This window comes from Protopterus annectens, chromosome 1.part2 (genome assembly GCF_019279795.1).
Source record: "Protopterus annectens isolate FY-2018-M chromosome 1.part2, PAN1.0, whole genome shotgun sequence".
Taxonomy (NCBI): Eukaryota; Metazoa; Chordata; order Ceratodontiformes; family Protopteridae; genus Protopterus; species Protopterus annectens.
In genome coordinates, this window is record NC_056727.1 from 811063250 (window position 1) to 811087666 (window position 24417).

Here is a 24417-nt window from a genome sequence, read left to right on the forward strand (position 1 = left end):
CAATGAAGAAAATGCGCGCACAAACACACACACACACACACACACACACACACACAGATATATATATATATATATATATATATATATATATATATATATATCACAAAGATAAACAGTTTGCATTTTAAAAACTTATGAGAGTGTTTTTAATTTGACTTAGCAGGTTTTAACCAGCTTGTAAAAATTAATTTCTAGACCAGTCTTTATTGCCAACTTTTAGGTAAGGATTTTCTATTAAGATAGCCACCATATCTTAAATTTTTAAACAGTCCATCCATCCATCCATCCATCCATCCATCCATCCATCCATCCATCCACAACCTCTTTTTCCCATTTTTGCACAAGGAGTCGGGGTGTTACTTCAACAAAGGCAATCATCTAGAGCCAAGGTACGTTCTTCTGAAGAGTGCCTCATTAACAAAAAAGTAGCTCTGATTAAGACATTGGCACATCAGAGACTGTGACTAGTGGAAAATAGCTTAGTTTAGGTGAGTTTTAATAAGACTATGATCATCACCAAAAATAGAGGTAACCCTCCATAGTGCACAACAAGGTACATAAACACCACTCTGAAATGCAAAACATAAGTATTAATTGACATGAATATAATACGCATGTCTTGCTAAAAACTGACAAAATCAAATATCAAAAGTTAGAACTAAGCAAAAACAGTATAACTAACCTTTATCATTAGTCTTACCATTAAGTTACTATGCTTACACTCCTAAACTGTTGCAAGTGTAAGTAAAGAAACTTTGAGTTCTTGCTAAACAAAGATCCAACTTGCTATGTGTATGTATGATGTATGTATGTATGTATATATATATGTATATATATATATATATATATATATATATATATATATATATATATATATATAGTTCCCCTTCAGAAGACTGAAACATCATAAGCTCGAAATTCATGTCTGAAACCAAAAGCCTGAAAACTCAAAAGTCTGAAACCCAAAAGCCTGAAATCACACAAAATACATATACTGACTTTAAACAACATAAACCATATTACTTTCCACTAAGTATAAGCAATGGGGCAAGCCACCCTGCACCCCCCCTTGTGGGGGTCTGCGCCCCCCACACCACCTGCTACTTAAATATATCAACTCCGAGACTGCACTTCACTACACTAAGTGCAATCTTGGAGTTGTCCCCCTGCTCATACTTGGTGACAACTGCTATACTTTGTTTTGTATGTGTTTCTGTGTGTCTTTGTACTGGCATATAAGCATTATTTGGTGTGACAGAGCAAGATACAGAGGACAGGAGGAAATGGAAACAGTTGATCTGCTGTGGCGACCCCTAACGGGAGCAGCCGAAAGAAAAAGAAGATATATATATATATATATATATATATATATATATATATATATATATATATATATACATATATATATATATATATATATATATATATATATATAGATAGATAGATACACATACAGGGATTCTCTCTATGAGAAACATAGCTTGGCAAGTTCAACATCAGTGAATCTAATTTTGTCGTCTAGCTGGCTGAGGCATTTCAGGAATCTTTGTACTCACCAGTGCTATGACTGTCAGAAAATTCAATATTGTTGGATCTCAAAAGGCAAGAAGTAGTGTTTGACGGCTAAGTACCGAACCAGGAAGGCTAGTGAATGTTTTAGTAATTAATGAAGTGTATTTTTATTGGTGTACACTGCAGGAAAAACAGAGCAGTCAATCAAATGTGCAAAGTCATACCGTATGGTAAATAATGGAAGGTACTGACAAAATATTCATTATCACACATTAATACCATTTTAGCCTGCAATGTAGTTTGTGCTTGTTAAAGACATTATATCTAGATAGTTAATGGCTTTCGTAGCCATGAGCAGCTTGCCTCCTTAGAAAAATAAGCATTTAAAGCTTATTACTACTGTCCCTTTCAGTCATGACTGACATACACTGGAAACCCTAGAAGCTGATTTAGAAAAATTGCCCTAAAAATGTGGCTCAAGCTCTATTGTAAACCAGCTACATACTGTCCATGGGTGTTTCTAACTAACTGATTCCAACTGGAGTGTAACCTTGGGATAGGCTAGCTAAATAAAAAAGATTTCAGACTGTTTGACCTGCTTTACTTAGCAGGAGATGAAACTCATGCTGCATTCAGCTGTGCTGCCCATGGCTTTATTTACTCCCTTACCCTACCTCCCATTCCCATCTTTCCCTCATATTGATTAATTTGTAATTCCTCCATTTCTGCCCTTCAGCCATCTAACCAATAAAGTCTAGCCCCATCCACTCCATCACTTTACTTCACCAGTTAAACACTTTCATTTAATAGGATTTTGCTTCACCTAATACATGTCTACATTTCAAAGAAATTAAATCCTTTAAAGACATTTTAACCTCATGTTTTATTCTCTCCTTCCAGCAACTCCTTCCTCACTCGCTTGAACCAGCATGACTATTCTCAAAACTATATTACTCGCTCTTTCCCACCTCTTATATACAGCCTACCTATAAAGGTTACCTTACTGAACCTCAACTACTCCTGAACTGCAAATTCCCTACAATGTCCTTCAAGGGACATAGCATGGCTCAAAGGGGTGTTAACCATCTCCTCCCTGAATCCAGATATAGAAATGAAAAAAAAAAAAACAAACAAACCGAGATGACCTGAGACTGTTGACCAGTCCACTTACCCAGTGATCAAACTGAAATAAATAAATAAAAAATAAAAATAAAGAAATAAAAAGTATTAAGTTAATGAAATAGGATACAATGCAATTCTTAAAACTGGTTCTTTCCAAAACTTTAAATAACATTGTTTTCTGCATTTAGATATAAAGATCATTGCAACATACGATTGTTAGGATTTTGGCAATAAATAGATACACTAATGTGCACCGTAAGTTCTACTTTATTTTTGGTTTGCTATGGGTATCAAATGCTCACATAGGTTGATTAAGTCTAGTACATTAAAGTGCATGCAGCTGCATTTTATTTTTATCTAATCTTTAATTTTGGCAGGATATTTTAATTAAATACTTCATAATAACTGGCACCATTTAGAAAGACTTCTCGTGATGTACTTTTGTGTTGGTAACATGTTTTTTATTCCCCCCAAGAAAATATATAGTACTGTGCTCAACAGGGTCGCAATTACTAGCTAGAAAAGGAAAACAAGCTTATCTGGACCTACACCAGCTTTTTAAAATAACTAAGAAATACTCGTATAGATACCATATATACTATGCCTTTAATGCATTTAACACAAAATCTAGGTCTAAATTACTGTAAAACTATTGACTTGAATGTTTTAGTTTTCTTTCTTTTTTGCCTCAAACAGTATAAAGGTCAACCAGCCTCCTACATTTTCTGGACTACCTATGGTTCTTCTTAGTCTTAAACCAAAACTTTGAAAGCATATGTCTCCAAGCCTACTCATTTTAAATGCTTTACTATAAACTAAATTTAAACCTAAAATGTCTTACTTGTAAGATCATTTATGTGTGCCTATTAAAATATGGAGGAATGTAATTGCAATCTGTGAAATATTAAGAGAGTGTGTGAAATGATATATGTTTGGGGTTGCACTATGTGGAGTATTCCTTTATTTATAGGTACAGAGACATCAGAATTAGAATATTTACATAACAAGGATGTTAGGTGTACAGCCCTTCATGTTAAGGGTACAACAGACTTTGCATTTACAAAAATATTTTAAGTTTTGTGCTTATATACTGTTTATGTAAATATGAATGCTACTGTTATACTCATGATAATTGCTTGTAATTGATTTGTGGAGCTTTTCTCCCCGGGCCTCCGCTGAAAATGGATATGCATCCAGTCAGATTCTCAAATGTAAAATTAAAAAAAATAAATAAATAAAATAAAGGTGTTACCAGAGTATCTGAATTTTTTTGTTTGGAATCTCAGTAATTGTAAGGACATGTAGGATTGTGTCTTACACTTCTGATAGGGAATCAGTTTTTCAGATAACTGTAATACAGTGTATCACAACCATCAATCAAAGTAACAACATTCACAGTTTTACTTCCATAACTTAAAACATGGTGCAGTGAAGCACAAAAGTAAAGCACTTTGCTTTACTTTCTTCTTACTTTGGTGCACCATATTCTAACCTCAGGTGTCATTTGAGATCTGCCACATAAGAAGCTGCACTGTCTTCAGTGGCATTTCAATTATTTTTATTTTGCTGCTAGGTGTCAACCTGAAAACAGACCACTTTCAATGGAGGCCTGGAGAGTAAAGCTCCACAGTGGTTGGGTATATTAAGCAGAAATGACCAGATATAAAACATTCAATTATTTGCATACAAATTATATACAAATGAACTACTGTAAAACATTGACTTATTCATATACAATTAGGCTCACATATTTACAATGCCATGATTATTATTAGAAACCACATCAGAACAGAATTGAAGACCTTGTAAACCATATAGAACAGTAATGTACTGCATTATTAAAAACTACAATGGTGTATGACTGCAGTGAGATATAAGACAAGGAGTGACAACAAGGAAATGGTGGTGTATGTGAATGACTGAAGGTTGTAGACAGACAACACAAACTTGAAGGACTAATAGTTTCATGATAGAGGAATATAAGAAAATATTAAGAAAAATGGGATGACAATATCACTGAGGAGGTTACAATCAAGTAATGAATTAGTGATGTAGTATGGCTATATTGTGAACTAAGAACAGCTTAGAGGAAATGTGTTAGCAATACTTAGCTGCAGTGAATGTTTGAGGAGGGAGGACAGCACGTGGTGAGGGCAGAGTTCAGTGTGGCTGCTAGGTGATGCAAGATCTACAGTCTCAGTGAGAAGCCATCAAACCTTTCAAATCAAGACTAAGTGGTGGAAATTACTGCACTATCCAATTCTGTTGAGGAAGATTACTCCAAAATTTGGGAATACAGTGGGAAAATATACTTTTTCCAAACAGATTACTGCTCATACAATACTGCAAAAGACTGACATAACAACTCTTTTCTTAAATTTTTACATGAGCTGTACCTTACTAGGGTTATGATTAATGTTCAACATGTGCAGCTGTGTAAAATACTTTGTGTGCAAAACTGAGGAGGGAGTGCTTTTGTGTGTTTCCAAGCTCCTCTACCTCAGGAGCCTGAAATAATTTTCTCTTCAAGATTTTTTTATTCATCATCTTGGATCATAAGTGCAAATCATTCCAGGTTTATAATGAAGACAAGTAGAGGGTTTATTAAACAAAAAACAAACAAACAGAAAAAACTCCATTGATGCCAATAAGTGCAAACAGTAAACTTTAACCTCAGTGACATCATCGTAGGGAAAGCATGAGGTGCATGCACAGATTTTAATGGATGTAGCACTCAGCATGCACAAGGATATATCCATTAAATTCTGTGAATGCACTTCATTCGATCCATAAGGTGATGTCACCATGGTACAGACTTGGTATGTGGTTTTATTAAAAAGCTTACAAAACTTTTTATTAAAATATGGTCAAAGAGGCAAGGAGCAACAACAAGGAAAATATACTGTGGTGCCGCAAAGTAGATATACATGTCAGCAAATCACTTTAAAACAATGGCATAATACTAACATAGCTGTCCCTGCCTTAGACTGACAGTTAGGTGAAAAGAATTAAAAACAACATTATTTAGGAATATGAACATTAGCCATTAGTGCACTGGATTTGGGAAATAGCTATTCTCCTGGCAACAACATTTTCGTATGCGACACAATTTAGTTTAAAATGTCTAAAATATTCAAACCTGACAACCTATTGTATAAATATGTATATAAAAAGGCATGTACCATCACGCTCTTCAAAGAATGGTGGTTCAAGTTGGACAGGAGGCTCAGGTTCATAATCAAGGTCATGAAATGAATACTCAGAATCAAAGGCAGTCAATGCATCTCGTCCATATGGTCGCCCCACTGCTGGAATCTGAATGTTGCAAAGACTGGCAAAATCATCTGCAAAATATTAATAATGCATACTATTAGAATAAATTTTTTGAAATTCATCATTAATACTGCAACATATCTTAAAATATTAGGTTTTTTTTTTTTGCTGAAGCATATTTCATACTGATCATACATTCTGTAACCAAATTTCCAAAGATGCACTGTGCTAGAAGGACACTGGGACAGTTAAACAGCATTTAGTAAGTATCAAATATAGAAATCATAATCTTAGAGAAATGTATATTTGACATCAACCCAAGATAATAACCATGAAATAAAACAAATTATTAAAACTAAACAGAATAAATTAAAATGTAAAAAAAAATAATAAAAAATTTTCAGCAATTAAAAATTCAAAACTTGATGATAAAAAAACTAAGCCAGCATCATTTCATGCAGAGTGGTCCAAGTGACCCTAGTTTGATTAGGGGCTTGTACATATTTTGGGTTGGCATGGAGAAGATGAGCATGTCTATACTTGGGAGGAATAACAGCTGCACCAAATGCAATAATCACAGGAGTGGTAGCAACATAAAGTATGGCCCAAGGGCAGACATTTGGCTGTAAAGCCTCAAAAGCAACAGCATTTATCTTGGGTGTATGGGAGTCTGCAATCACAAGGAGAAAGTGAAGTGGCTGGATAGTAATGCAGGTCACTTGTCCCCCACCCAAGAAAGGAGTTAAGGCCCATATTGTATATACTGTCATTGCCAAGATACCAGCAAGGACTGCCTGTATGACGATCAGCCCTGGCCAGCTTTCACCCTCACTGTGAGACACCCAGATTAGGGGAATGGATGCATTTAGCTAATAAGAGGAGGCTAGATGATCAGCAGGCACAGCAGGAAAATGTATATTAAAAATGTCTAATAAAAATATGTCTGTGTACCATGTTTATTAATGGTGGGGTGCCATTAATTCTAAGTAACCCAGTATTATTTTATTTCTAGTATTAGGTTATTTCTCGAAATCTGTTAACACCAACATTAGCTCTGCTCATCCCCTCCTAAACAGAGTACTATGAAATGGATACTAATATAGATTGGACAGGGGCCAGAAACAAGTTGGCACAGAGAAGATGAGTTAATAATAGTAGGACACTTAAAGGTTAGCTTTATGCAGTTTTACTTTGTTTCAACCCTAACACATCTTTTTTTTTTTTTTTTTTTTTTGATAGGGGCTGCATCTGGAAAACATAGTTTCATGGTATGTCTATGTTTTGCTAAACAGAGCAAATGACTGGATGATCCTATGAATAACACACTGGATAACCCATTGATTAACATAATAGAGACTGGAATTTAGAACTTGCAGATAGAAAAATTAAAATGTCATGGTTGTGCCTAACTATTCACAACATCTTAGAAGGTTAACTGGCTCTCAGTTACTATTAAGGTCTCCGCCTTAAATTCACTGTCCTTTACACTCATATACTGTGGTTACTTTCCTACTGAAAAAAAAACAGAAGGTCCACTTAAGGCCACAGCTTACATTCTAAAATTGACTTAATCTTGCGGGATAAAAATTGTGATGCTTGGCTATAGGCTTATATAGGTGCCACTCGTTATTAGCCTAATATAAACCTAAATCTATGAACCTGTGACTAACATGCAGACACCTCACTAGTCAGACTAACTTTTAACAAATCCTGAGGGGAAAGTACTTTAAAAAGGTTGCCCTAGCTGAATGGAACTTCCCTTTCTCAGAACATAAAGACCCTTGCCATTTCTGAGGAAGCTGCAGGACCTCTTGAGAGAAGATTATGAATGTGCATGCACACAAGACAGTGGAAAGTTTCTATCACATTAATGTGTATTAAAAACCATCATCCATGTATATATGTCACTATACTAAGCAATGATTATTTATTCTCTTTGGTCTATCTTTAACAAATCATTCAACTATGATGTTCTGTAAATGAACTGTGTATGCAAATCACTGATAAGTTTCAGTGGTAATTGGCTCATGTTTTAGCTTAAAAGTGGCATTGGACCAGTCCACTTGCTGTAAAGTAAAGCTGAATATTTTGGTCATTTATATGCCTTCCCATTAATTTTTAGTCCTTGAGACCTCCACATTTAAATTTGAGTCTCTTCTTATTCTGCAAGCTTTGCCTGCTGCCTTAAAGAACAGTAATGCCCCAATAATTGTTAAATACAACATGAATTGCTTCCATGAGCCAGATGTTATAGCCTTTCTAGCTATATGTTCAGATGTAACCAACAATGTTAACTATACAATGATAGGCCATTGTTATTTAAAAATGAGCATACTGATGAGACAGACAAACCAGTGTGCCCACTGTAAATCAAGCACATGCCAATAGAAAAAAGTCCGGATGCTAAAGTACCATTGAGCAGTCAGACTTTTTTCTATTTATATATGCTACGGAGGCATACCTCTCAACTGTTCAGATGTTCACAAAATGTCCAGATTTTTGCCTCATATTTTTGGTCTGTTCCTCATACAATTTGTGGTTTTCTGAGAAATCACTGAGGAGTGACGTCACTAAATAATGACAAGCATTTGAGTTTCAGACTTCATATCCTTCAAATAATGACCACTAACACAAATCTAATTATTTTAGCAGCTTCCTACGTTTATGAGAAATATTTACAATCTGTCCTTCAGACAATGCACACTAACACAAATCTTGTTATTCTAGCAGCTTTCTAAGTTTATAAAAATAAAATTTACAATCTTTCCCTATTTTGGGACCTTTGTCCTCCATTACTTAAGACTTTGTCCACATTTCTTGAGCTAAGAGGTTGAGAGGTATGTACAGAGGTCAGACCAAATACAAGGAAAATCAGGAATGTCCTGCAAAACTAAATAAACATACTTGATTTCTCCACTGTCCCTCCACTCTCATACCTTTGAGCTTTCCGATTTTTATAGTACAAAAAAAAATAAAGAAAGCAATGGATATTCTCTTTTCTTTGTTGCGTCTATTGAACATCACTGATGTGCTTTGCAAACGTGGGGATGTAAGTCCCATATGCATGCGTAGTACATCAACAAACGTGGAAGAAGAGGAAACAAGGTATAGGAACACTACAGTGCCGGTATAGGAACACTACAGTGCCGTTACAAGAATGGTAAGCAATTGCTTTCTTAAATAATGTCATTGTATAATAACAATAATCGACTTCTGGGTGTGGGTACATTTCATACACCTACAGCTACTCATTGGTGATTGCTTAAAAATTTAACACTTAAAGGTCATGCTGTCATCAAACTACATGCCACTACAGATACCAGTAGACTGGAATCTCCCACTCATTAAAAGTGTAACTGTAAAACAGCATTCTATTTCTTCTCAAAATCACCTTCCTCCTTTACCTTTCAAGAGTTTGCCAGACTGGATATATAGCCTTTCAGAGCTCATTTGGAAATATCTTCATTAACATTTAAATATGTCACTATTAATCTAAGACTAAACCAACAGCAGCTTAATTTTCCCAATGGATATATCAGTGTTACAGGAAGCAAGAGTATCCTGGAAAACAAATCTAGATGTGTCCAACTCCTACATATTACAAACTGATATGCAAACACAGAAAACTCCTTGCTACCAAACTAAAGGCTTACTAGCATCACACTTTTAAAGAAAATAGATGCAGAATTCATTTTTGGCATTTTCTTTATTGTAGTTGCCCTTTAATGGATCATGTGTGCTTTTTCATGTCTGATTACATTCTTCCGCCTTTACTGATAACTGGACCATTTCAGCACAGAACAAATGCTGTCCTCCTTGTGAGGCTATGCTCTTCCTCAGGCTACATTTTTTTTCCATTTTTTTCTGCACAAGAAAGGACATGCAGGACAGATGTGTATCACTGGTATGAAAGCAGATGTCTCTGTTGCCAATGAAAATTCAATGCTTATTCAAAAACATATTCCAAAACAAAATGCATATTTCATTAGTTACATCATGAAATGCACTGTGTTTCATCAACACTATTACTACATGTCACAACTGCTCTGACCTGACAGCTCAGGTTTCTGCAGAAAGTACAATATGATGGTAATTAATTGCTTGTATGAAGGAACATTCCAGTGCAGAGTTTTGTCTCCTCTATTACTAGCAGACGCCACATCCATTATAACAATTTTCTTAAACAAGTATGTTTATTTCTGATATGCAGCCAGACTATAACCACTGCAGACAAAAACAAGATCAGAAAGGATTTCACTAAGGCAGGTTGCTCGCATTTATTGCCAAAGTCAGAAAATAAATATCCTTCCCTGTCAGTAGTTATGGTTCTTCAACATGGTTAGGAAAACTGACTAGACAGAAAAGGTGCATCATAATTCAAAACACAATTTCCCCTTGTGCACAAATGTCACTGAAGATTTCCTGTCATAGTTCTTAGGGTCTGGCTGTTTATGGTTGATATGATTTATTTCACTCAAGTCTGCACTGTCCTTTACAGCTAACAATAACTGCAAATGATCTATGTCATATTTTCCACTGGCATCTGTCTGAAGCTACTGCCATCATTAAAGAATGCTTCCCAAAGCTATTCTACTTGGCACAGATTCATTGCTAACAAGATTTCTACCCAGCCCTTTGTAAATGTATATTTTTGTTGTATCATTCCCAGATATGGACTCTGCTATCATGCTAAACACAGAGGCATATTACTGTGAACGTCTAACGATGACAGAACAGAACCTTACATAAGTTTGCTTTTTAAGGTGCAACAACTGCACTGACAACTTTTTAAACAGTACACAGTCCTGTGCTGTAATAGCACCCAGCAGAAACAAAGGATGTTGAATTCATGTAGAAAGCAAATTTAAGACGTTTCTAGAAACACTCTGCTTTTTGGCACACTTAATATACAAGAATTCCTGCATTCATAGTATTCTACACATGGAACCAGCTCTGTTTGGGTTTGCAAGTTTAATATAAAACATTCTTTCTAGCGCAGCTCTCTGTCTTCAGACCCCATGTCAATGTTACAGCACCCACAAGTGACTACCTAATAATGGACGTAAATAAAGAGGAAAAATCAGCCCTGTGAAAATACAAAATGTAGATGCAAAACCACCAGTATGCAAAATAACTAAAGAAAAATAAACCCACATGGTATAAGTAGAATTCACTTCACCATTGTCCTGCATGTTCCTATAAGACAGGCAATCATCTGTGTAATACTCATGCATGCCCCCCCCCCCAAGGATGCTTAAGTCTCCCCTGCCGCCTTCCTATCTGAATATGAATAATGCTTTAGTCAGCTTGAGGAAATCAAAAGCTCACTCATGTACCTTGTGTTCCCATAAATCCCCAGGAATACAATTCCCTCAGCACATCTCCACCCACCCTTATTTATTTAACATTTGTTTACCAGGAAAGGCTGACTGTGACAGAGCCCATTTTCAGCAGAGGTCTGGGGAGAAACACTCCAGGCACATGTCTTTGGAATGTTGGAGGAAATTGGCATACCTGGAAGAAACCCAGGCAAATGCAGAGAGGACATGAAGACTCTGCACAGAAGGTTCCCCAGCCAAGAATCAAACTCTTGCCGTGAGATAACAATGCTAACCGCTACACCACTGCACCGACCCTTGTACAGCACAACCCTCTAGTAACCTGTGCAACCTGCTGCTGGCTGAACTGCAATGAATGAGCATGTGTTCACTGTTTAACTTTTACCGTCATGAGGCATTTTTCAACTAGTCAAGGAGATGACTGCAAAGTCACTGCAGTCAGTGATGGATTGTTATAAAAAAAATGGTTGGTACTGAAGGAGGTGTCACATTGGTGATTATGTGAGTCACTTTCAAATGGCTGCTGAGAACCTCAAACATTATAACAGATGGAACAATCCAATAACCGTAGCCTGCTTTTTCAGAATGTCAGTGTTCATTACAGATGAGTAAAATGAAGCTGAAAATGTTGTACTTTATGTACCTCCCCATTATCCATCTACCTATCTGTGTATATGTATAGGTTCATAGGTTCATACTAGGCTATCTGCCCTAGGGCATTTATAAGCCTAGCCAGAGTGTGTTTGGCTTTCGCCACCCATTTTAAATTAATTTTGCTATGCCCTTTTTTGAGGTTAGTATACTGTGCCTCTGTCTAACAGTGACAAAGAAGTGATACCCGGGGTAAACCTACGATCTCCCATCCACTCATCAAGATTCCTCTTGAAGAGAGTCAATGAGGGACTCTGCCTAACCTGGACTGGGATTTTATTCCAGAGTGAAGGGAGCCTCTGGGTTATGAATCTGTCCCTCCAGCATGTCCTATTTATTTCAGTGCTGAGGTTCAAGTCTCTCGAGCGCGTAGCTCGATGGGATTTGGATTTTCTGAGGTGCAGCATGTCCATTAATTCCGGGTTGGACATGGCTTTATACGTCAGGCACAGATCGCCTCTGAGCAGGTGGTATGCCACTGAGAAGAGCTGGAGTTTCTTTAACTGGGCAGCATATGGCATCTGTTTGAGCCATTTGATCCTCTTGCTGAGGTACTTTTGGGGTCTTTCCAGTTGCTGCAGGTGTCTGGTAAGGTACATCCCAAAAGGGGCATTGTACTCAATTATGGGCCTGATGAGGGATGAGTAAAGAGGCACGATGACCTCCCATGATCTAGATGTGAATTCCTTCATGATTAGGTGGGCTATATAAAATGTTTTTCTAACCACTTTGGCCACGTGGTTGTCAAATGAGAGATTGCTATCAACTTGGGTCCCCAGGTCCCTAATTACTTCTTCTGTACTTAACGGATTACCACCTATGTGGTAATTTGTGGGCACTTTGTTTTTGCCACAGGGGATGACTATACACTTTTTGGCGTTTAGCTTGAGGCCATGGCTCTGGCACCAGTTGTCTGTTTCTATGAGGCCCTTTTGGAGGATGCTTGTGTCGGCTGGAGAGTCGATTATGGCGCCCAGTTTGCAGTCATCTGCGAACTTGGTCAGCCACAGTCCTTCCATGTTGGCCTGTACCTCCGAGAAATATATACCGAACAAGAGAGGTCCCAGGACTGAGCCTTGTGGGACGCCACTTGTAACTGGTTTGGAGTCTGACATGGCTCCAGCAATTCTAACCATGTGGGTTCTGTCCTTGAGCCAGTTTGCAACGCATCTAGTGACATAGGGTTTATATTTAAGCTGGTGAGCTTATCTATAATGCCCGAGTGGGGTATTGTATCGAAGGCTTTTGCGAGGTCCAGGTAGGCTGTGTGGACCACCTTCCCCTCGGCAGTGGCCTTGGTGACTGTTTCAAAGAAATCAACCAGGTTTAAGAGGCAGGATCTGCCCTTAACAAAGCCGAACTGGGTAGGATCCAGTGTCTGTAGGTCCCCAATATCTTTATTTATGAGGTCCATGATGATCCTTTCCATAGCTTTGCAGACCAAGCTAGTCAGGCTTATGGGGAGATAGTTTCCAGGATCCATTGAGGCACCACCTTTGTGGAGAGGGACCACTGTTGCTGTACGCCACTCTTTGGGTACATATCCTGTAGTAAGGCTGAGACTGAACAGTAGTTTTATGTTTGGGTTTAGCTCTTCTTGGAGTTCATGTAGGATGCAGCCTGGGACACTGTCTGGTCCCATTGATGCTGTGTTTTTTGCTTTGGAGAGGGCGGCTCTTATCTGAGCATCTGAGATGTCAGGGGGGCAGCACTCTGCTGGGATAGATATTTGCCCTTTTGGTGGGGGGGGGAGAAGTTTGCGCTCAACCTGTCAGCTAGGATGTTGGCAATGTCTGTGGGTTCGGTGTATTATTTGTCATTTTGGACTAATTCTGAGCATATCTGGGAATTCCCACCCAGGTTCCTAACATAACTAAAGAAAGCCTTGTGATTATCCTTAGTGTTCTGTGCAATTTTTCTCTCGAAGCTGGCCTTCGATTTTATGAGTGCCCGAGTGCCCGTAGTTTTTTGCTAATACTCATCAGAGATGCCTTCTCTTTTTAGGATTTTGCTCTATCATGTAGTAGCTTCCTCCTTCTATTTGTATAGTTTGTTTATGGCTGGGGTCCACCAGACAGGACGTCTGCCTTTGGAGGATTGGGTCTTGGTTTTATTTGGGATTGCATGATCCATGCATTCCTGAAGGTGTTCATAGAATGCGTTTATAAAGGATTCTGCGGTCTGGGCCGTATTTTCCACAGGCCCGGGGGCTTTGAAGGATTCCACCTCGGTTTTGAGGAGTGTGAAATTTGCTTTAGAGAAGTTTTTCACTGTGGTTTTTAGGGAAGGGGGTGGAGTCGGGATGTGAATATCCAGTGAGATTAGTTTATGGTCTGATCTTACCAGTGAGGGATACACTTCTGGTCTGGAGCATAGAGTCCCCATGTTGGTGATGATCAGGTCCAGTATGTTTTCCCCTCTTGTGGGAGTGGTAACAAGTTGTTCCATAGCATTTGAGTTTATAAATTCTAGGAACCTTTGGGCTAGGGTGTTGGAGCTAGAGTAATGCTCACAGTTTATGTTTGGGTAGTTGAAGTCGCCCAATATAATGGTGTTTGGAGAGACCTTCATATTTTCCAGTGTTCTCAGGAAGGCCGAGTGGGGTTCCTGGGTTTGGGAGGGTGGTCTGTAGCAGGCTATAAACTGGAAGGCAGTTTTACCCACTGTTAGTTGCACATGGATAGTCTCTGATGCTTCGTGCTGTGCCACCAACCTGGAAGTATGGGTATCTTTGACGAATATTGATACTCCCCCTCCTTTTGTGGTTTGGTCCAAGTTTTGGGGCCGAAAAGCATGGTATGAGGTATAACCTGGTAGTGCTGGGGTGCTCTTGGAAGCCTTGAACCAGGTTTCTGTTACTGCACAGATATCGATGTTCTCCATGCTAAGGAGAGTTTCAAGTGCGTGCATCTTGAGATTTAGACATCTGGCGTTGAGTAGCATTACTCTTAGTTTCTTATCCCTTGTGATACCTATGGAGGTGGGTTTGTCTTTTGAGCCTTGCCTAAAAAAGGCACTATGGGGGTAGCAACAGCCTTTGCCAATATCCGAAAGCCCAGGGGTGACAGGTGCAAGCCGTCCCTAGCGAAGCATCGTGGCTTGTCGAGCATGTCATCCCAGGCTGACAGGCATTGGATCCCCTTTGAATGACACCAATACTTAAGCCAATTGTTGAAATTGATCATCTTGTCTTCATATTGTGGCATCATTCTTGGTGAGGGTAAGATGCTACTCAAGGTCAGGGTCATACCGTCCTGGGCTACATGCTCAGAGAGCTCGTCTATGTCTCTTTTCATGTAGTCCAGGGAGGTACATCTCAGGTCATTCACACCAGCATGGACAATGACTGAGTCATATTTGTACTTGCCTTGGAGTGACCTGAGTGCTTGTGTTATGTGACAGATCCTAGCGCCCAACAGGCAGCTCACTGTGACCTTCTCCTTGTTCAGCCTGGTGAGCGGGACGTCAGTGTGCCTGATGATAGAGTCACCTATTACAAGTGTATCAGGTGTGTTGTTTAGCCTTAAGGGCTGTGACTGTTCAGCACACTGGCTTTGTGAGCTATGTGTTGCACGTGTTTTGTTTTGGGGTAGCGGTTGCTTGGGTGTCTGCTTTGGAGGTCTCTGCTGCTTAGGCAGATTTTTATTTAGAGCCTCCGAGTATGTTTTTGTGTGTTTATGTGTTTGGTTTGCTGTCGTGGTAGGTCTATGTGAGACTGGAATTGTAGTGAGTGTGGTTTCCTTCTCCTCCTGACTGGTTTTGCCAGTACTGAGTTGAGAGAGCTTAGCCTCCAGTATGGCTATATGGTTGCATCTCTCACTTGTGTTGGAATTTGTTGGGAGGAGGAGAGGGTTGTCTGTGTACATGAGGCAGTTGTAACACTGCCTCAAGATTCCCAGATTCACCAGCTGGACCGGAGAGGAGATTGACAGCTGACCTTTGGACATGCTAGAATAGTATTGGGAATTTGTTTATAATTGAAAAAAAAGGGCCAGTGGGAAACAAGGTACTCAAGGGGAGTTTGTGAGGGTGTAGTGCTTTTAATTTTTTAGTGCTGACTTATATAATTGCTTTAGTGAGCAAGTGCCAGGTAACTTAAATGCAATGTGTTACAGGTAACTTCAATGCAAAAATGACAAACAGTAACTTTCTTTCAAGTGAAACAAGGAAATAAGTACAGTAAGCAATGCAGATATCACTAGGGATCCACAGAAGCGCTGAAAAGCCGCGTTTTAGGTGGAATTAGCATTTCAGGGAAATAACAAGCAAACAAACAACAAGCATACAAACAAAGCTAGATTCAGCAGGCCTGGATCTAGTCTATGCTACAGCAAACAAGGTGTACCAATTTCAGTAAGAAACAGTTCAAATATGCAGGCACTATAAGCCTTTAACCAGAAATTCCCAGCTCAGAAGGGCAGAGTCCAGCCTCTCCTCCCACAAGAGTGCAGACCACAAACCCTTTTAATGTAAAATAACTGGCCTGAAGCCCAAGTGCTTAAACCAGAATTAATACACTTTTAGAATAACAGACACTGAGCCCTCAATCAGCAGTTCCCAACTTAGAAGGATGTAAGCTACCTGTTCTGCCACTACAGTGCAGACCACAAACCTTCTTAATGTAAAACAACTGGCCTGAAGTCCAAGTGCTTAAACCAGAATTAATGCACTTTTAGAATAACAGACACTGAGCCCTCAATCAGCAGTTCTCAGCTTAGAAGGATGTAAGCTACCTGTCCTGCCACCACAGTGCAGGCCACAAACCTTCCTAATGTAAAACAACTAGGCTGAAGCCCAAGGGCTTAATCCAAAAGACTTAGAATGATAGCTACACTTTAATCAAGTTACTACCAAGCAGTAATAAATACAATTTAATACTTTAAAGAATGCCTGGATTAGTGCTCAAGTTATACAAACAAAGCTAGATTCAGCAGGCCTGGATCTAGTCTATGCTACAGCAAACAAGGTGTACCAATTTCAGTAAGAAGCAGTTCAAATATGCAGGCACTATAAGTCTTTAACCAGAAATTCCCAGCTCAGAAGGGCAGGGTCCAGCCTCTCCTCCCACAAGAGTGCAGACCACGAACCCTTTTAATGTAAAATAACTGGCCTAAAGCCCAAGTGCTTAAACCAGAATTAATACACTTTTAGAATAACAGACACTGAGCCCTCAATCAGCAGTTCCCAACTTAGAAGGATGTAAGCTACCTGTTCTGCCACTACAGTGCAGACCACAAACCTTCTTAATGTAAAACAACTGGTCTGAAGCCCAAGTGCTTAAACTAAAAGGCTTAGAATGAGTTACACCAAGCAGTAATAAATACAATTGAGTACTTTTAAGATGATGCAAAAGCAAAATAAAGAAGGAAGAAACACAAATACAGTAAAAGCAGATAATTTTTTTTTTTTTTTTGAGTGAGCAAATGAGATGGGCCCAGGAGTTACAGGACAGAAACAAGTGCAAATGCAGGCCTTCAAATCAGAAAGTTGAGAGAGATGGAAGACTGCCCAAACGGCCAATAACTACAAACTCTGGGCCAGAACCACTCCTTATGTGGTAGACAGGTTACCTAGTGCTTACCACTCCCACTGATAAACTAGAAGGCTTCCCTCCAACACAGAAAGGCTTGGGGGCTCAGAAGCTTACAAATAGTCCTGGATACAGTAAATCTGTATCTGGAACACTAATTACAGGAAAGGTCGGAAACAGGCTTACAATTTTTTTTTTCAGACAAGTAGCAAAAACAGTAGTAAAAACAATTCACATGCAGTGCAAGCTGGCACACTTGAGTATGCAGCAATATTAGTCCACACACAGTTTGAAAAAAATGTAATTAAATTAAAAAAGGACTAAAAGCAAGTGCAGAAAGTGTTAATTAGGTAGAATGCGGTAAAGAGATGGGACTGGGGGAATGTCCTAGATCAAATCTACAGTGGGGCAGGCACTGCATAAGCCACCAAATTTAAACTACAACCAAGAACACGGACGGGGGGTGGGGAAAAGTTTCAACAGAGATGTGAGGAATCAGAGTGCAAATTATAAAACCAAAAAAATATATACTGATCTCTGTATATTTGCAGAACAGTAAGACAACAGATATCTAAGCAACAATTTAGTTCTATAATACAGAATAATACAGAAAAATATACTCAGCTCTATATATTTGCAGATAGTCTTGTAAGGCTGTCTCTCAACACACAGGTTCAACTTTAAATGCAGGTTGCTGCTATTAAGTCAAATTAAGGGAACCTTGAGTTAACAACACACAAGCTATAGAAACCAAAATGAGGGGGTGGGGTGGGGAAGACAGTTTCAACAGAGATGTGAGGAATCAGAGTGCAAATTATAAAACCAAAAAATATATACTGATCTCTGTATATTTGCAGAACAGTAAGACAACAGATATCTAAGCAACACTTTAGCTCTATAATACATTATAATACAGAAAAATATAATCAGCTCTATATATTTGCAGATAGTCTTGTAAGGCTGTCTCTCAACACACAGGTTCCACTTTAAATGCAGGCTGCTGCTATTAAGTCAAATTAAGGGAACCTTGAGTTAACAACACACAAGCTATAGAAACCAAAATGAGTGGGAGTGGGGGTTGGGAAGACAGTTTCAGCAAAGATGTGAGGAATCAGAGTGCAAATTATAAAATCAAAAAATATATACTGATCTCTGTATATTTGCAGAACAGTAAGACAACAGATATCTAAGGAACAATTTAGCTCTATAACACAGAATAATACAGAAAAATATAGTCAGCTCTATATATTTGCAGATAGTCTTGTAAGGCTGTCTCTCAACACACAGGTTCCACTTTAAATGCAGACTGCTGCTATTAAGTCAAATTAAGGGAACCTTGAGTTAACAACACACAAGCAATAGAAACCAAAATGAGGGGTGGGGTGGGGAAGACAGTTTCAACAGAGATGTGAGGAATCAGAGTGCAAATTATAAAACCAAAAAATATATACTGATCTCTGTATATTTGCAGAACAGTAAGACAACAGATATCTAAGCAACAATTTAGCTCTATAATACAGAATAATACAGAAAAATATACTCAGCTCTATATATTTGCATATAGTCTTGTAAGGCTGTCTCTCAACACACAGGTTCCACTTTAAATGGCAGGTATGCCTGTCTATGTCTATCCATCTTTCTAGTCATCTATCTGTCTATCTATCTATCTATCTATCTATCTATCTATCTATCTATCTATCTATCTATTTATCTATCTATCTATCTACCTACCTACCTATCTGTCCGTCCATCCATCTATCTAGCTAGCTAGCTCTAATGTCAGTCTGTCTGTCTTTCTATCTGTGTATCTGTTAACCTGGCAGTGGATTGATTCAGAGGCCACTTTCAAACCTGATCTAAGGTACATAAAAATATTCAGTTGTAACAGAAAATAAGGTCATACAAAAATGTACAGCAGCACATACTCTGCACCTTCATTTCTAGCAGGATAAGCAAGAAAGATGTCAAACCTCAATTCAACTTGCAAAGTTAAATTTTGTTGTAAACCTTCAGAACACAAAAAATACACACCGCAATGGCTTTCTTTGTACATATATGTGTCTGTTACGTTAAAGCTGCCTGGTTTAAATCCTTGTTAATGAAACCCACAGCCTGCCACCTAAGGTCCTGCTTAGCCATATGAAGAAATAAAGGTCAAACCATCAGAACAGTAGCAAAGCATATCTGCTCCTGTATGCAGATCCCCAAACTGGCACTCCCTCAACTCAGAGTTGAGGGGCAAATAAATAAATGAACAAATACATAAAAATAAATAGCATTCTGCTTGATAAAACCCACTAAGCGTGTCAGCCATGACTGGAAATACAGTACTGGTATTTTCTTATGGAGCCACAGTATCCTCTCAGCTTCATATATTAATGTTAGTACTGAACTCCTCCATCATTGGCATCTGCCAATAGTAACTTTGATAGCTTGTAACCAGCGCAGCTGTCCCTTTTGCCCCACCCTAGTTACAGCTCTGCAAACCATCATGCCAATATTATTTTATATCTTTCCAAAATGGATCTGCAGTTATCAGTAAAGTTAATATTCCCAGATATGCACTAGGTGTTCACCTATTTGCTAACCTCTGCGATGGAAAAATATGCTATCATTACAAATATCCTGCAAGGTGTTCTGAAAATGTGGCGGTGTGTGATGAATACAGAATAGTTGTGTAAAATCTTACCATAACCATAGATGACCTTCTCTTCATTGTTGCAATATTCATAACATGAGGGATTCTTCACCTAGGCAACCTGAATGTCCAGCCAGTATACAAAGGACATTTGCTACTGCAAGGTATGTGGGATGTCACACAAAGGCAGCAGGAAGTGTAAGCCATAAAAGTGACATCCACATGTACCATCCTCAGAACTGAATACCCCAGTCAGAACACCAGTCCAAGGACAAAAAGGAGAGGCAAAGTATCATCCAGAGAAATACAAGGACCAAGGGAGAAAGAGGGTGGGATAGAATACTATCTCTAGATTTCTTGTAATTGACAGAGAACCCTAGGCTTAGAAGCATGCTGATGGTTGTGTGGAGATTCTCCAGGAGAATTTCTGGATGAGTCATTTGAACAAGTAGGTCATCCAGGAAGGATAAACATGGATTCCTTGAAGTCTGCAAAAGGCAATAACAGGAGCCAAGATTTTGTGAAAACCTTTGGGTCCGTGGAGAGTCCAAAGGGCAAAGCAGAGAACTGAAAATGAGAGGAAGTAACAGAAAAACATAAGTATTTCCTGAAAAGGGGATGAATGTGCATATGAAGATATGCAGCTTTGATGTCCAGAGAAACCAGAAAGGCCTGAGGCAGTAAAAATGGGAACAAGGTTTGAAGGGACAGCTTGCAGAAGGTGGGAACTTGAAGAAAAAGGTTGAGGTAAGACAGGTCTAGGATGGGTCCTCGTGGGCCATCCTTCCTGGGAACTAGAAACATCTTTCAGTAAAAACTTCTTCTTTGCTGGAAAAGGATGTCCAGAATGGTTCCCTGTAAAATCAAGTCCTGAAGTACCTGAGGGAAAAGAGAAAGCTGGTCTTGAGGTGGTTTAGAGATACCCATGAAGGTTGGAATGACTTCCAAACCATGTAATATCCATTTTGGACAATTGAAAGCATCCATTTATCTGTAGTATGTTTATCCAAGAAGAAAGGGAGTGAGAGAGGTGCTGGGAAAGAGGAATATTTGTAAGACTGGGCAGGTAGTCACAGACTACCTGGTTTATTTGGAAATGGGGACTTTTGAGGAGTGGCTGGCTGAGTCCTGGAAGAGTTATGTTTGCGTGACTCTTTCTTGGAAGTGGAATGAGGGGTATGGGACTGTTTCCTCACAAAGTGTGCCTTGGAAGGATAATTCCTGTGATATGTAGGAACTGGGGACACAAAAATATGCTTATGTTCCTGTAACTCCTTCCTTTTTTCTTGAAGAGATTTAAAAAGGGCAGCAACATTAGCTCCACAGAAGGCAGAAATATCAAAAGGAGCATCCATAAATTTTTCTTTGATATCATCAGGCAAGGACTGTAACCTCAACCAAGAATATATTCTACGGACTGAGCCAAATGCAGATCTGGCAGAAACTTCATCTGCATCACAGCTGCACTTTATGGAATGATAAGTCACTTGGGAAGAGGCTGTCAACAGAGAGGAGAGCTGAACTTTGACTGCAGTGTCTGGAAGGTCTGACAGCAGCTGTGAAGCCTGAAAGAGCAGGGCCAAAACATATTTGGATATACGCGTTTGGTAATTAATGACCGTGAAGGTCAGTGTAGATGAAGTATATACTTTTTACCCAGTCTCTCCATCATCTGTCTGCCTTTATCAGATGGAAGCAAAAGGTCTATATGCAGACACTGAGATAACAGCAGGATCTGCAGGAGAACATTTTAAAAGAAATTGACTGTCCTTTGGCACCTTGTAACACCTATCTGGCTTTTTTGGGGCAGATGGTTGAGACTCAGGTTCCTTGGATTCTGACAAGAAGGCATCCAAAGTAGAAGGGGAGTCAATCTGCAAGAGATCATAGCACCTCTTCTGCACCTCTGAGACTTGAGAGCAGTCCCATTTAAAGAAGTTTCTCATCCTAGAAATGGTTTCTCCAAAAGAGATGTTCTCCTCAGGGGAAGTCAGTACCATTTGACTCTACTTCAGGGGAAGCTTAACTCAAAGGAGAAGCTATCTGGGTGGAATAGGCAAGAGATTCACCTGAAGAGGAAACTACTTTTTCAGAAGGCTCCTGCTCCAAAGGAGGGCTCCTTGGAATAGAAGTGGGAGAAACCGGGGACCGGGGGAAGAGAAACTGCAGAGGAAGGTCTCAAAGCCATAAAGGTATTAAGAATGCTCTGTGAAAAGGCCTGCCAGTCTGGACTGGGGACCTGAGGAGGTGAAACATGATTTAGCTGTCGCTTTCTTTTTAAAAGGAGGACCTGCCCTAGACTGAGAAGAAGGGACTGACGTAGGCCTAACCTCTGGCACAGACATCAGACTCTCTTCACTGGCTATGTAAAGAGAAGTACTTTGTATGCCATCTGAAGAAATGAGCTGTGGTTCCCCTTACCATCCAAACTCGACATCTGTGAAACCTCTGTGTATGTGCTAATGGCAATTTCCTTAACAGTCTCTGAAGTGGTACCCACTTCTGGAAAAGAACCAGCAGCCGTACAGACCTCTGGGCCTTCATCAGCCTTGAGAGGGATGTCCAGATTCATAGGTGCAGCCAAAGACTCAGACCTAAGTTTTTTGACCTTCTTCTTCAGAGGCATACCAGACAGACCCGATGTACCCACCATAGCAAGTGCTGGTGGCTTAGGTCTCTGGTTCTCCAGACAAATATTTAAGGCAGATAGATGACTGTGGATGATCTTACGGACAAATGCCTGACAAATCCACATGCCTTATAATTGTGTGTGGATCCTAGACAGAACAGACACTGGTCATGATTGTCTTTATGTAGAATCTGTCTTCCACAATGGCACCTGCCTTTTTTGGATGACATGAACCTCAAAAAACAAGCAGTAGCAAAAACATAATACAAGAAAAAAAACAATGGGACACTTATCTGAAAACAGCAACCACTTGGCAATCATATGAATAAGAGAAGATGGCATTCGACCTGGTGGCAGAGAACTTCTGAGAAGTGTATATTTGGATATCACTTTTATGGCTTAAACTTCCTGCTGCCCTCGTGCAATGTCTCATATATCTTGCAGTAGTGAAAGTCTTTTGTATACTGGCCAGACGTTCAGGTCACCTATGTGGAGAATCCCTCATGTTATGAGTACTGTAACATGGGAGTGGAAGGACATCTCAGGTTACTCCATCATTCCTCAGACTTACTTGAATGTACCCTGATCCATTTCCCATACAGCCTGTCTGTCTCAGCATTGATGACATCAATGCTCTTACCTTGTTTCCCTATCCTCTGAGGAAGTATCCCGCTCCTTCCTGCCACGGCACGTGACATACATCTTATTCCAGGTTCTCTACCACCTCTTCCTCCCTAATTACTGATCCCTCCGCGGCCTCTAGTGTCACATTTCTTATTCAGAAATAGGAAATAATAGGTGAGGTACAAATAGCTGACAGCTCCACCACTTTTACATTTATGCAACAAAACAAAGTATAGAAAAGGATTCTGACTAAGGCTACAGTGCCAGATATTTTGTCATCTATTCATATTATACCATCATTTTTTTAAAGAATTAAAAAATAAATTTACCTTATTTTGAGGTAGAAAGACACGGATGTGGAGATGATGCTGAGATGCTGATCAATAAAATCACATTTCACTATCGAGTGAAAAAACTAAACTAATAACTATGGCCTGGGGTGAAGTGGAAGGCAATCCCATCACACTAAAATCACGGAGTTTCATCCTTGCAAGGCTTTATTCCGTTTACCTATTCTGAGTTTGCACAGCCTTCTGGAAAGCTAAATATTTTTCAAATAAATGGAATGTTGTTAAAAAATACCTCAACCAGTTACTGAAAGGCATATAAATACATATTGCATTTGAACGTTATCCATCTATACATCATGAAACAGCACATTGCCTGGGTTTCGCATGCACTGCTTCGCTTTATGATATTTACTTAGCGATGTTATTTGAATACTGTCTGTTTTCAACACCTGTCTTAAATCACTAAATGTCTTTTTTGACAACACATAGTAATCTGCATTTCCAGCTGACATTTCAGTTAGCATTAGCTACTTCACATCTTTCTGTTCTTGAACAATGTCTACACTGAGTAGACTTTCTAAGTAATCTTTCAACGTTAAAAACTTAGGGTGCAATATTTCAATGGCCTTTATGGCTGCTATTGTTGATATACTAGGGAATCCCTTTATCACATAATCCTTTCACAGTATGCCTGGAATTCCTGGTTTTGCAAACACTTCAGGAAGCGTCTCTTTCCACTTCTGTGGATATGTCCCTGGACCTTTCTTTGAATATCTTAGCACCTTTGTGTCTGTCATTTGCAGGCACTC

The 24417-nt window shown here is 39.2% G+C and overlaps 1 protein-coding gene across 5 annotated transcripts in view; it reads right to left on the reverse strand.

The window, feature by feature from the left end:
• Window positions 1-24417, reverse strand: part of LTBP1 (latent transforming growth factor beta binding protein 1) — a 2555437-nt gene that overhangs the window by 9549 nt on the left and 2521471 nt on the right. For all 5 annotated transcript variants that reach the window (XM_044058988.1, XM_044058973.1, XM_044058980.1 and 2 more), the window contains one exon: window positions 5817-5978. In XM_044058988.1, the coding sequence (XP_043914923.1) occupies window positions 5817-5978 (162 nt within the window). The remainder of the gene's footprint in view (window positions 1-5816; window positions 5979-24417) is intronic.